A 15,243-nucleotide genomic window follows, 5' to 3' on the forward strand; every position below is an offset into this window, starting at 1 on the left:
ACTGTGAACTTGTTCAACCTGACACCAGCTTGTTAGTGTCTCCTAGTTTACGCGCGTCAGAAAGAGAGTGGAAATGTCAGGAGTTGTTTTCTGGATTTTAGTTTCGGATGTATTCTCTGGGAATTAACTGCTTCAGAAAGACTTAGGACTCTGAGGACTAAGGAAAACAGTAATCATGAAAGTATAAAAGGAACGTAGGCCCATTGAACAAGATTAATTGCAGAAAATTCTTTAAAACACTGTTAGAATGGATTTTTTAAATTGCCTGCTTGCGCCCATTGTTTTGGCTTTTGTTTTAACCTTTGCCGTTTGTATCCATAGTCTAGCTGACCCAGATAAAGGTTGACAGTGCTTTCAATCAATTTGGATTGATCGTATTGCACATGGGATTCAACTTTTGTTGTGAAGATAAGAATATTTTCATTGTCTAAACACTGGTGAAAAGAAGGCCCTTTAACAATGTTAAATTGTATTTCGACAGTACATTTGAAGGGAGATATGATATATTTGATGCAGATATACTTTTTTTACACAAGAAAAGAGGGTTGTGAAATGTGTTTTTAATTTTTACTTCAGTTGTACTAAATTCCATTCAACCTAATCCACCTTAAAATGACTCAATGATTCGAACAGAGTGAAATGAACCAGTGAAGTGCCGTGGCAACCTTCAGTGTGCAGGCAGATGAAGTCTCTATCCACAACATTAAGAAGGGAAATGATTCAGAACTAAAATGCAGTTTTTAAATCAATTTCTGTGTTACATGCAGCCAAAATGATCACATATTGGAACTTGACAGGTTACAACCTCATGGATGACTTCAGTCACTTTGACTTGCCACACGATCTCCCAGTTTGGTGTAATAGCACTGACTAGAGAGACGTCAGACGATGTCAATGCTAGAACAGTTCCTGTGTCATAACCAATAATAGATTGGGCTCATGCTCATTTGTCCCCTTGAATTTGAATTGAACAAGATAACAAAGAAAATGAATGGCTAATGAACATTTTAGATATTTTTTGGTGTGTGTTTCATTGAAGCGTTTATTTAAACCGACACTTCCTTAACTTGTCACAGACACAATAGACAGATCAGAAGCTAGATAACTGGCTCAGTTAAAAGAAAAGACTCATTGATGTTCTGTTGATTCTGCTCTCTAAGAATGCTGTGTCAGTGTCTCAGTTCACTGATATGGTTCAGACAATGTGGTTGATTGGCATTATGCAGAATGACTTCGAACACAATGGGGAGACGCTGCAGAACGGGTTGATCATTATGGAAGATTTTGTATGACGATGCTAAGTAGCTTTTGCATGAATTTAATTTTAATTGATTAATATTGTTTTTGTTGGCATGAATGAGTATACGTATGTAAAAAGTGAAATCTTATGTCCCTCACTGGTCCTTAGGCCCTGTGCAGTAGTTGGCTGGGCTGGCCCCTATGGCCTTTACTGTGTTGCGGGATTGTAGATCTTCTCTTCAAAACGCATTGCACTTGAATTTGCCTCTATTCACCCTCTTCTCAAGCGCTCCCTTTGTTTTGTCTCTATTTTCCTAATGATGCATTTGATATATTTTCTTTCAATCACCCTTGTAGCTTTTTACTCAGTTCAAGCTCTCTTCCATCTGTTCATTAGAATGAACTGAATCATTTAGAAGATGTGAACATTCTGTCACCATGTGTAATTGACCTCCAGTAGTTGTGGGGGTTTGAAGATCAGTGAATAACAGTGTAAACACCCTCACTGAGTAAGACATACGTCCACTGGAATCTGTCAAATGCTACAAGGGACAGTTTCTTCCCCCTAAGAATAAAAAAACAGATTTGATTTATGATGATTGTCTGTTGCTTTAGTGATCAAAATGATGAACAGGAACAGAGAGTACCCATTCATGCTAGCGGAACAAATGGATACAATACAATGTACTCACTCTTTTTTTCCTTGAAATGCATACTGACAAAGGTACTAACTGTATACTTTTAGGGCCCGTTGATTGCGACAGCTTTTACAAATGGATACCATTGAACAGGTGTTCGGTTGCCATCTTATTGGAGGTATTATATTCCATTTATATTGTTTAGCAGTCTTTTCTGTAGATTTACCTCTACTCTGTTACTCCAATTCCACCTCTCCTTTCTTCTGTTAAAATACATACAGTAACCCTCTATTTCACCTCACCATCCTACAAACTTGTACAGGTACAGAAACACGCTTTTTTAATATGTCTAATAAGCTAAATGCATGCAATGGCAAATTACTACAAGTCCATGCTTTTACAAAACAACATGATGAAGCTTTGGTTGTGGAACTTGTCCTCCCTGATTGACTGTATCCACTAATCCTATAGGCCTACATCAATGGAATTACAATAATGATGTTCTTGGATTAATTGACTGTGTACTGTTGCTTTCTCTGGTTTGCATTAATGGCAGATGATTGGGTTTGTTCTCCATTCACTTTTATTGTACAGTACAGTTTGTAATCTGGGAGGGAAACATGCAAGGCAACTAGTATTTTGTCCTTACTGCCCACCCAAATATTCCAAAACATGTTAGGGACTTAACACTTTTGAAGCCTGGTCTGTCTACATACAATATATCACTCAGACCAATGTGTCAAATAAAGCATGCACATGACATGTCAAATTCAGTGTAATGCCTATTGCCTGTGGTTGACGTTGTTGGTTAGGGAGTCATCTGAAGGTAATAGCCAATGTTCCAGTTATGAAACTCACTAATATAATTGAACACACTCAATTAGCACTCTCCTTAACTCTGATGCTGTTCAAAGTGCATGAGGCAAGAGAAAGCAACAGTAATAGATGCAGTCTGTGTAAACTGGAATTCTGGGAGAATGAGTTCCTGATAGCTGTGCTTGTGATGACCTCACTATAGTAGAATGCAGTTGTGGTCTCTCGTGCGTGTGTGGTTGTGTGTATATACTGTATATGCCTCACTGACTCACGCATATTGTTAGTATAGTAGCAAACAACGTATTGTTATACGAGGCTCATGTTGTTTTCTTAGTACGCTAGGTTATGGTGAAGCTTAGGTGCTCATGTTTTGTGCTATTGAAATGTACATGCTCCTAATTGTTCCACTGCATCTGTGTTATTCAGCAGAGTCTATCTGGTGGTCCAGGGAAGACAGACCGAACCTTCTAATTGGCTCTGTGTACAGGTGATGTCATCCAACTTCAAGAACTACAGCATCACCCAGGAGAAATGGTGGAACCACATAAAAAAAATCATCTCAGAAAGAAAAGAAAACTGCTGTACCATAATCCAAACCTGTAACCTGACAACCTGGTTTGTTATGACATTTCTTGATGATTTCGTTCACTTTTTTCCTTCCTTTTATTAGTTGTTTGATTAGCTTTACAGAGAGGCATTTTGGTTTGATCCTAATTATTTGTGTCATTTTTAGATTTTCTCTTGTAGTGTATGTAAATGGATATGCTTCTCTCTTCGGGGGTCATAGTCGAGAATGTACGAAGTAATGTGTTCACATTTCGTACCAATTTGTTTAATCAAAAAAGATCAGAGCTTTAGGTGTCTTTTTGCACATAAAAGAAATCCAAAGTGGAAAGTCTTGGGAAAAAAACATCCATTTCATTTCAAATGAAAATTCGAGAGGGTAACTAACTAATAAATCTTAGTAGCTGTTTTTAATTATTGTGATGTCTCATTGTTAACCATAATTACCTATTTTTGGGCAATACAAAGAGGACTCCAATATTTTTATGGTCCTTTTTTACAAGTGTTGTTTTGTTGTTTAGAAAAAAAGATGTATACTATAAAACATTTCATATAAATACATTGTGAATTCAAAGACTTAAGAAAAAGAAATGTAACTGTAAATACTATTCCAGTCATTGCATATAACCAACTCGATGAGAGAATAGCATATTTTTGTGATGGTGTGTCAAAGAAATGTTCTAGCGTGTGAATAGAAAAAAAAGCTCTAAACAAATACTATTATCCTTTACTGCTCAGAGACAGTGACTACCCCAGTGATGGACACAACATATTTGAACACTGATGGCTTGCTCTGTAAATACTCAAGCTGAATAACTTTACAAGTGTCAAACCAGTGCATTTACAAGTGGTGAGTTCAGCGCACAGTTTTAAAAGGGATAAAAGATCATTGGTATCTTTTGTCTAACCAAGTGTTATTTAAGAGATCAATATTATTTGAGTGATCATTTAATCCAAAGCACACTGTACTTAGTGTTGAAGAATAGAACTTGAGCCTAAGCATTTTACAGTACTCTGCGCATCCAGACACTTTTATACTCCTGAGAGAAAAACTCAACTTGTTGTTTGTTGTTTTGTTGTTGTTGTTTGTTTCCTCCTGCTTGTTCCTCTTAAGTTTGGGACTCCATCAGTTCTCTTTTGAATGAATTAGGAATGGAAACATTTTGATACCATACCTCAGCCCTGTGAGTTATACCTTGGAATCGTTGAGAGGTTTAATTTATTTTAGTGGCAAATAGATTAAAAACATTGAATGGAAAAAAAATGTATAAATCATTGCACTGTGAGCAGTAAAGAAAGAACAGGCCATTTCCTATTTGCACATGTATATGTTGGCTATTTAAAATGGTCCTGTCTCTGGGGTGAAGTATGAAGGATTATTGGATGTTGCTCCTCTCTAGAATAGGCATACACAAACAGCTTGGCAAATAGCAATTAACTGATTAATTACTACCAATGTGTTGTGGTCATGTCTTTGGATTTCATTGTATTGTGTAAGCCAACTTCTAATCTAAAATATTGATGCTATTTTAGATCCAGCCAATAGAAGACACTGAATAAATTATTCATCCTGGTAACCATAGCTGCTGCGCTAATTTCTTACACAGTATGTGTAGGGACAGGTTTTGCTCAATTATAGAGACATTTAACGACATGCTTTAAAGTGCAGTAAGATTTGTAAACATGATGATGGAATGAGTGGTGTATATTCTGATGTACTTTTCCTGCTGCAAACGTATTTGATAATTCATTTCACCTGATGTTTCATTTCATTAGCTCTTTGGTTCAGAACAACCAGGTGAAGAAAAATGCTGGATGCTTTTGAATGATGTGGAGATATGATCAAGTAATAATTTAAATGAGAAAACAGAAGAGAACCATTGTAATGTTCAAATGTAAAAGGAAAAAAGAAATACAAAACTTTAAAAAAAGAAAAAGATGCTTCTTCACTGATTTCAATTTTGAATCAGGGGATTTTATTGATATTTTTGTGGTTACTAATTGTAATATGATATTATTAAAATGTACTGTGCATCCATCGATTTCTCTCTTTCCATTCCCTTCCCTGTCACCACATACAATCTTTTGTTGATCATCCATGTATATCAATAGTGTGTATAAAACAATTAGCAAAAAACCAAACAAATATTAACTTGTAACAGAGTGCTGTCTTTGATACCAGTGTAGTGGTCTATGCTCTTTGTCATTCTCTCTTTTTCTAGCTTTTTCCTCTCTCTCCTTTCTCTGTCACATTCTCTTCCCCTCTCTCTCGCTCTCTTACTCTCCTCTATCTCCTTGTAATTAGTCATAGATGTTATGTAATTAAGATAATACTTGTAGTTATTAGTGGATTTATGACCAATAAGGATAGAACTTTCTCTTATTATCAAAAGTTTGACATACATTTGCAAACAGTTATTTTAATAGCAGTTCCATGTCATTTGTTCCTCGTATGTCTTTTTGTGTGTGTGTGTGCTTTACCGATCTCACATGGTTTCAACTAACCAAAGCTCTCATAGAATAATTATAGAGAATCAAATTGCTGTAAGATGGAATTTTAAACAAGGCATTATTTGGATCCCCTCCCTTGAATGTTTAAAAGGGGTTGTCATACTACCTTAAATGTTAACGCTAGATATGCAAAATGTTTATTTTTGATTACTTTTTAAGAGGGACACAAGCTATAATTAGGAAAAAGATTTTATGTGAAAGCAAAAAAAAACATATTTTTAGAAAGTTCTAACATATTAATGATGATTACTACAATAATAATAATAATATTAATAATCATAACACTACTAATAATAATAAACTGTAATATCTTTTAATGTTTTTACACTATATCCCAGATGCCTGTATGGCTCTGCTATTTTTGGATACCACTCTGTTTTTGAAATGTTTCTGCCTTTCATTTTACTCATAAAAACATACTTTTTGTGAATACTTTTTTAGTCCCTGAAAACCAGTGCTTTATTCTAATCAAAGTTAGGTTTATGTTGTCTGTTAATGTTGTTCTCACAGATCTAGACAGACATGCTTATTACGTCACAACCTTTGTAAAGAATTTGAGGTCCTCTAGCTTTTAGATACCATTACATACTTGGAGCAAAGATGACACAGAATGAATCTTTCTAATGATTGTTTCTTAACTAGTGAAGGGGGTCAACACGGCATAAACTTGAGATACTCCTGAAGATTGTCTTCAATTAGTTCACCTGTTGTTGAATGTCTTCAAACAGTATTTCAGTTGGTTAGTAAAACTAATGTGTATAGCAAGGGGGGGGGGGGGGGGGGGGGGGTTACAATTGGGGATGTACATGTAAGCTTAGATATCCATGTATTTTCTCACTCGTAATAGTTTGCAGCACTTGAATATATGTATATATTTCGACCTTTGTCAAGGATTTAGTTAATTGGACAACAGAGGAAGTCAAATATTATGGGTGAATTCAATTAGACTTATACAGGAGTTGATAATGAAATAGTATTTCTTAGAGTAATCAGTTCATAGATGTACTGTCCATAACAACATGTTCACAAAGAAATGAAATGTATGTGGAGTTGGCAGGAGGAAATCAGCAGTACATGGCCCTACATAAAGGTCTTTAGCAGTTGGATTGAATAGATATGAGTAGCATATACTTACTATAGCCTATGATACCATTTCAATGCCTTGACGATCTTAATCTATAGTAGACACCTCCTTTGATTAAAGTAAAGGCTGGTCATCCCATTTAAATAGCTCATTCCCCTTTGATCTGTGTTCAATATTAGCTTGGACTTTAAGGTAGCATGCCTCTGTTGCTGTAATTTTCTTTTTCATTGACAGCAGTTTACAGCTGATGAATGTTACACATCTTACTATACTAACAAATCCATTGGAAAAATGTTGGTTTGAGAAAAAATCTAAAAGGAAAAAAAAACGACCTGGAAGGTGTTGATATTTGGAGTGTACTACCGTGTTCATTTAAACTTGAATCTTGAGGCAAGTGCTAGGTAATGGCCAATCATTTCATGCCATCATCCATGAATCACCATCTCCCCCATGTTCATTAGCCTGTGTACAGTACATACATGTTATGTTATGTGTCTGACCTGTATATCCTTCATGTGAACATGTTTGACTAGATGAGAATAGTGATCCCTCTGTATTCTAGACACAGCAAAGCCCTATCTCCCTTGGGTTTGTATAACTTAGTAGCCAACACTGTTTTCATCCCTCGCTGTCAAAAGAGTCAACGTTATGGTGAGCTAGTGTGCTCAGTTGGCATTGCATTGTCTTCAAAATTCAAAATAGACCTTGTTCAGTGGTCTGGCATAGGTAATACATTATGAATGACTGTTAACCAATAAGTGAAACATCCTCTGGTATAGTTTGGATACTCTTAACGTATGTGGATCAGAGTGCACGGTTGTTATTCCAATCTGTAGTAACGTATGAGGAAAAGTGAGCAGTCTTCTATGACTCCACAGCATAATGAGGCTATTGTCCTGCCATGTAACATCCACTGTTTTCCAGTGTGGAGGAGCAGCCTTCCACTGAGCTATCCTCACTAATTTGCTGTCTGCTCCTGATTTGCCTTGCCCATTCTTAACACTTGCCCATTTTTTAACGTTAACAGACTTTTTACGGCGAGAGACTGACAGAACTGACTGACGTCTGAAAGCATCTTTCAGGTCTTCTTGTATGGCTTGCTCAAGCCCTATTGTAACATAAACTCAAATGGATGGGGGTCTCTCACATCTCAGATGTGGAAAGTATAATTTTATATTTGTATTTTCAAATAATAATAATGATGAAAAAAATGTTTGTGAAAGGTTTCCATCCTCTACTGTGGTCCAGAAATCGATGTGTCTGTCTGGAAAAAAAATAAAAAAAATAAACTGTTTTATTCCTTGTTTTCATTATTATTTTTGATTTGCTTAACTGTTGTAATAATATTGTATTATTAATTTTGTCTGTCCTATTAAATTTCACGTTCTCTCAATATTTAAATCATTTCAACATTCTCATATTAAATGCAGCATTTAAGGAATTATACAATCATGCATGTAAATTTTTGCCTAGTTTTGTACAGAATCGGACAAAATTATTTTTGTCCACAGTATTTTATTACTATTTTACTACAGCTACATTTGAATAGTTTTTCATAATAATATCATCAACTTCTTTCTCTCATGCTAGTGTGTTCTTTTGGCATTGCATTTTTTTCTAAATTCTAACTGGACCATGTTCAGTGGTCTTGCATAGGTAATACATCATGGATAACTGTTAAAGGTCCAATGCTGCCATTTCTATCTCAATATCAAATAATTAAGTACCTTACTGTGATTGTTTTCAATTAAAATGGTCAAAAATAAACAAAAATAGCAAAGAGCAATTTTGAAAACTATTTACTCATATACCGCCTGGTGATGTCACCAGGCAGGCCAAAATTCCAGAGATGCGGTAAAGGAGTCAATGGAAGCACACATTCCATTGACCAGATTTTAACACATTCAACAAATCTGATCTGACAAAGTGGATATTTGTCAAATCCGTCATGATTTATGTATTGTAACAGGTCCACAATGTGTTTACTAAAGTCCAATTTGGATATACAGTTAATTCGAAAAGTATTCAGAACCCTTGACTTTTTCCACATTTTGTTATGTTACAGCCTTATTCTAAAATGTATTAAATCGTTTTTTCCCCTCAATCTACACACAATACCCCATAATGACAAAGCAAAAATAGGTTTTTAGAAATTTTTGCAAATATATGAAGAAAAAATAATCACATTTACAGACCCTTTAATCAGTTCTTTCTTGAAGCACCTTTGGAAACAAATAGAGCCTCAAGTGTTCTTGGGTATGATGCTATAAGCTTGGCACACCTGTATTTGGGAGAGTTTCTCCAATTCTTCTCTGCAGATCCTCTCAAGCTCTGTTAGGTTGGATGCGGAGCGTCGCTGCACAGCTATTTTCAGGTCTCTCCGGAGATGTTAGATCGGGTTCAAGTCCGGGCACTGGCTGGGCCACTCAAGGACATTCAGAGACTTGTCCTGAAGCCACTACTGCGTTGTTTTGACTGTGTGCTTAGGGTCGTTGTCCTGTTGGAAGGTGAAACTTCGCCCCAGTTTGAGGTCCTGAGCGCTCTGGAGCAGGTTTTCATCAAGGACCTCTGTACTTTGCTCCCTTCAACTTTCCCTCGATCTTGACTAGCCTCCCAGTCCCTGCCGCTGAAAAACATCCACACAGCATGATGCTGCCACCACCATTCTTCACCGTGGAGATGGTGCCAGGTTTCCTCAACAAATGATGCTTGGCATTCAGGCCAAAGAGTTCAATCTTGGTTTCATCAGACCAGAGAATCTTGTTTCTCATGGTCTGAGATTCCTTTAGGTGCCTTTTGGCAAACTCCAAGTGGGCTGTCATGTGTCTTTCACTGAGGAGTGGCTTCCGTCTAGCCACTCTACCATAAAGGCCTGATTGGTGGAGTGCTGCAGAGATGGTTGTCCTTCTGGTAGGTTCTCCCATCTCCACAGAGGAACTCTAGACCATTGTCAGAGTGACCATCGGGTCTTGGTGACCTCCCTGACCAAGGCCCTTCTCCCCCGATTGCTCAGTTTCTCTGGGCGGTCAGCTCTAGGAAGAGTCTTGGTGGTTCCAAACTTCTTCCATTTAAGAATGATGGAGCCCACTGTGTTCTTGGGGACCGTCAATGCTGCAGAAATGTTTTGGCACCCGTCCCCAGATCTGTGCCTCGGCACAGTCTTGTCTTGGAGCTCTATGGACAATTCCTTCGACTCCATGGCTTGGTTTTTGCTCTGATATGCACTGTCAACTGGGGGACGTTACATAGACAGGTGTGTGTCTTTCCAAATCATTTCTAATCAATTGAATTTACCACAGGTGGACTCCAATCAAGTTGTAGAAACATCTAAAGAATGATCCATGGAAACAGGATGCACCTGAGCTCAATTTTGAGTCTCATAGCAAAGGGTCTGAATACTTACGTAAATAAGGTATTTCTGTTTTTATTTTCATACATTTGCAAAAATATCTAAAAATATGTTTTCACTTTGTCAATATGGGGTAGTGGGTGCAGATTGATGAGGAAAAATGTATATTTAATCCATTTTAGAATAAGGCTGTAACAAAATGTGGAAAAAGTCAAGTGGTATGAATAATTTCTGAATGCTTTTTTCACTGCATAACATATAGAAGTTGTCCCTTTCAGGTTTAGAAGAAGTGACTGCTAAATGCTATCTTCCATTTATATAAGCTGGTAGCATCGGTGGTGGTAGTCAAAGGCATTTAAACCTGTAATGCAGATGATTGGGAACGATGAAATGAACATCTGTTGGGGTTGACATCTATACAAACAGTATTTTACCTCAACATAGTGTGAAATACACATATAAACAATAGTCTAAATGTAGGATCATTTTGCTGATAGGCAATGAGGACTCGGGATCTTTCCCCCATGGCCCTTTCCTCCACGTGTTTCCATGGCAATTCCATTGTTTTAGTCGAGTTTGACCTCTTTACCACATCAATCCCACCAAAACAGGCTGAAATGTGAAGCAGTCTTTTCAAACAGCTCTTACACTACAAGGGCATTATCATCCTTTTCACAATTTACAGTATTATTCCAACCCCATAGTGTGGAAAAATATCTAAAACAAAGGGAAATCATGTTTTTGACTGCACTGTGCCTTTAACCAATGAGTGAGCCATCCGCTGGTTTCTTTTGGATGGTCTTAACGTGTGTGGATCAGATTACACGGTTGGTTCCTATTCCAATCTGTAGTAACATGAATAAAAATAGTGGGCAGTCTTCTATGACTACACGCATAGTGAGGCTATTGTCCTTCCACGTAACACCCACTGTTTTCCAGAGTGGTCTCTTGAAAATACATCTGCACTGAACTCTAACCCCTTAAACGCACAGTCCCTCTTGTTGCGATCTGCAGGTCAGAGAGACTGGACACCTACCATGTACGGTGGCTTACCTAACTCTGCAGGTCAGAGAGACTGGACACCTACCATGTACGGTGGCTTACCTAACTCTGCAGGTCTGGGTCTGAGGCAGCTTCTCTCTCTCTGTGATGGTGTCTAGTTTTATTAATCACACTAACCACATTTTATTAGAGGTGCCGCCAGGTTCACTGCCTGCTTATTAAAATATTCAAAGGTGTTTAATTCCATTTTTGCACTCTGCCATTCAGGCCAAGGGAAAACATTATTGTCTTAGCCAGTAATTATATCACCCCACCACACCCAACACAGAGATCTCTTCTGAAGATCAAGCCAGGGCTCTGAATAGAAGCCTTACTCGAGACAAGGTGAAAACAGCCCATTTGGTGAAAGCACAATATTGATGAATAGTGTGTAGTGGAGCTTACTCAGCGTATATTTCATATCTTGTATATTGCAGCTTTATGGTTCTCAAAGGCAACTCGCTCATAAGGCCAGCGCGCTTAATGACTCCAAACACTAAACACTCCTTGGATAATTTGGTGCTTAGTTAATTTTATGCAATGCAACATCACTTCTATTAGTCTCACCATGACACTCAATATGTTTATAGCCATATTCTACTTCGAGTTTACCCAGAGATGCAGTCAAATGGAAAGCCTGTTTAGAGTACGGTACCAATGTAGGATCTTCATTTGAGCCAGTTTGCTACAGCAGGAAAATTATCCTGTAGCAACAGGAAATGTGGATTGTAATTAATGGACATTTTTGTAGGGGTTGATACATTTTTCATAAGAGAAAATCAAGTCTCAAATTTCTGGGAAAAAAGTGGAAATTACAAACATCAGAAGCCTTTTTAAACTTCAAAGGCTATCAAACTGTGAAACAGCCATCACTGGCACAGAGAGGCTGCTTCCTACATACAGACTTGAAATCATTGGCCACTTTAACAAATGGAACACTAGTCACTTTAATAATGCCACTTTAATAATGTTTACATATCTTGCATTACTCATCTCTTATGTATATACTGTATTCAATACTATCTATTGCATCTTAGCAAATGCCGCTCTGTCATTGCTCATCCATATATTTATATTTATATATTGTTATTCCATTCCTTTACTTAGATTTGTGTGTATTGGGTATTTGTTGTGGAATTGTTAGATTACATGTTAGATATTGCTGCACTGTCAGAACTAGAAGCACAAGCATTTCGCTACACTCACAATAACATCTGCTAACCATGTGTATGTGACCAATAAAATTTGATTTGATTTGAAATACACTACAAGTTTTAAATGTCCTACATTGCAGAACAGTTCTCCTGCAACAGGGTGATCAAATTAAGATCTTACATCTGTACAATAAAATGATGAGCAAAGAAAATGTATTCAGTGCATTTCCTGATGCTTACAGAGACTGACAGTTGTTTTGCAGCCTCGCAGTGGAGACGAGTCACTCAGTAGCCATCCCACACACACACTGTAATGAAGGTAAACTTTTTAATACGATTGTCAAAACATAATCACTTTTGTTTTACCTGAGATGGAGAATTGCAAATGCATGCCATCAGCAGAACTGCTTCCTTTTGTTCTCCTTCCATTTGAGACCGTGTCTCATCTTCATGTTTCAAATTGCTCCGGAGGATTAGAGAAATGAGGGTTAGGCCTATAATGAATGTGATGAAGTCAGTACTGCCTTCTCTCTCTCTCTCCCTCCTTCCCTTAGTGTTGCAGCTGTCTACACAGACTCTTTGTAGTGGTCCTAAATTGTAGAAATACTCTGGAAAGGACATTGCCTTCGCTGGACAGTGGTAAGCCCCCTCTGGCCAGTCCATAGAGAAATGTCCATAACACTGACCTGGGGAAAGGTAATGACCTGCTATAGTTTACCTACACACAGGTACTCTGGCCTTATCTGCTGCAATTAGTCTGACAATTCATTTCACTGTGAAGGATAGAAATGTTGGAAAGGGGGTTGTATTGAGAAAAGCAATTGTGAAAAAAGTTGGGGGTATTTCTGTCTGGGGGTATTTCTGTCTGTAATAAAGCCCTTTTGTAGGGGAAAAACTCATTCTGATTGGCTGGACCTGACTCCCCAGTGGATCGGCCTGGATCCCAAGTGGGTGGGCCTATGCCATCCCAGGCACACCATGGCTGCGCCCCTGCCCAGTCAAGTGAAATCCATAGATCAGGGCATAATGAATTTATTTCAATTGACTGATTTCCTTATATGAACTGTAAATCTTTGAAATTGTTCCATCTTGCGTTTATATTTGTGTTCAGTATAGTTCCTGATGAAATACTATTTATTTGAACTCTATCCCTCATTCTAGAGCTTCCTTTATCCATGACTCACCCTTTTTATTATGAGGCAGAACATTGGTATCTTATTTTGGAGAACTCTTCAGAGAGTTCAGTTCTGTTGTCACTGTGTTCACTCTTTACTGCATCCACTCTGTACTAATGTTTGGTAACGGCATCCTTTCAGTACCTTTAGAGTAGTAGACAATATCTAAGGGATATGTCACACTGACAATTTATTTTTCCAGAATTATACTCACTTTTCATATACATGGAGAAAAAATACATTGCAATCATATAATGATAGAATTGCTTGTATGCTGTCATGTATTTTTGATTGAAGTGTTATCTTTCAGGGTCTGCCCTGCCAAAAATGGCTTACCATTATCAACTATAGATGTCAGTCAGGTACACTTGTGGTGTTGCAGACAACTTAATCATTCATTTGGACAAGATGATGGGCTCAATGTATGACTCTGTCTAAGATCAAGGTTATTCACTACCCTTTGGAGTCTGCCTTAGAACTTTTGCCTTTCTGTCTAAATCATGCACTGGTCTTTCTAACTTCTTAACTTCTGATAACTTTATGTTGCATTTACCATTTTCATTCCAAATAAAACAGCTGGAACTTCCAAAAGAAGTATACCTATTATTTGTGGAGGCCAATTATGAAGAGAGAAAAAAAACAATCCATCCCATACTGTTTTTCTAAACAGACAGTAGTGGACTCATCTGCATACAGCAGTTTGACAGTGCCTCATAGGAAGAGGCTCCCTGTGACTTCTCCATGCATTGAACCACCACCACTAGGCCTAATGTGACAGCTCTTTACAACACATACTGCGTTGCACAGACAAACACTGGGCTGCAGAGACTATTACTACTACATTGCTGCATGGATAATAAGCGGAGCAAGCAATGCTCACGTTCTGGCCAGAATGAGTGCGGAATGAAGTAGCGGCAACTCAAGAGGAGGGTAGCCTGGTGCTGGACATTCATCTGAATCTGTCGGAGAAGCAGGAGATATCGCTAGCTCCCGACCTGCATGGAAATCATGCATATTCATGATTTGCAGTACTTTAAGCAACTCTGCTACTCTTAGTTAGTTTGCCTGGGCCCTCAGCCACAGTGAGGAGTGGAGGACACTGCACAGACCTTGGGGCTCCTCAGCCCTCATTAACAGCAATTAAGAGCCAGTCTGAGACGCCGGCTATGCCTAATTGCCAATTACAGATATGTTAGATATGGGTGAAAGTGACAGAGCTATGTTTAGAACACATCAGGGTAAATTGGCAAACCGTGTTGATGCCTTTTAAATGAGACAGAAATGAAAGGTTGGAAAGCATTGAGGTGGTGCTCATACTACACTTGAGTATCATTCTGCTTTGTATTCACAGGAATTCTTTTGACGATAGAAAGAGAAATGCTTACTGTTTGTGCACGTACTAACAGTTACCTTTTCCAAATCATTGCAAAAGATAAGGAAAGCTTTTCTCATTTTCTTTTTTTACAATAAAACTTAATGGAGTCAATCAGTCCCTGTGATGTGTGCAGTGGAGAAATGTGTGTCTGTATGGATTTTAGTTGAGGCACTCAGGTGGCTGTCCCCTCCCTCTCTTGCTCCCTCCTGATGTGCCAACCCTGTGGTGTGGTAATTGACGTGACATATTGATGGGCACTCTCCCGCGGCCAGGGAGACGCGCGCCTGCACACCCTTC

General features: G+C 38.1%; 1 protein-coding gene across 5 annotated transcripts in view; it reads left to right on the top strand.

Annotated features, from left to right (window-relative positions):
- LOC129815418 (RNA-binding protein Musashi homolog 2-like) overlaps positions 1-15,243 on the top strand; it is a 490,331-nt gene that overhangs the window by 367,010 nt on the left and 108,078 nt on the right. For 3 of the 5 annotated variants that reach the window (XR_008753427.1, XR_008753428.1, XR_008753429.1), the window contains 3 exons: positions 1,985-2,055; positions 2,159-2,199; positions 3,120-5,399. The exons of 1 other annotated variant lie outside the window; for it this stretch is intronic. Coding sequence is in view for 1 of the 4 variants with exons in the window: in XM_055869225.1 (XP_055725200.1) it covers positions 3,120-3,164 (45 nt within the window). In the remaining 3 variants the exon portion in view is untranslated. Of the gene's footprint in view, positions 1-1,984; positions 2,056-2,158; positions 2,200-3,119; positions 5,400-15,243 lie in introns of those variants that run through there. One more of the 5 variants, XM_055869225.1, reaches the window with a different exon arrangement.

The sequence above is a fragment of the Salvelinus fontinalis genome, chromosome 2 (genome assembly GCF_029448725.1).
Source record: "Salvelinus fontinalis isolate EN_2023a chromosome 2, ASM2944872v1, whole genome shotgun sequence".
In the NCBI taxonomy this organism is placed as follows: Eukaryota; Metazoa; Chordata; class Actinopteri; order Salmoniformes; family Salmonidae; genus Salvelinus; species Salvelinus fontinalis.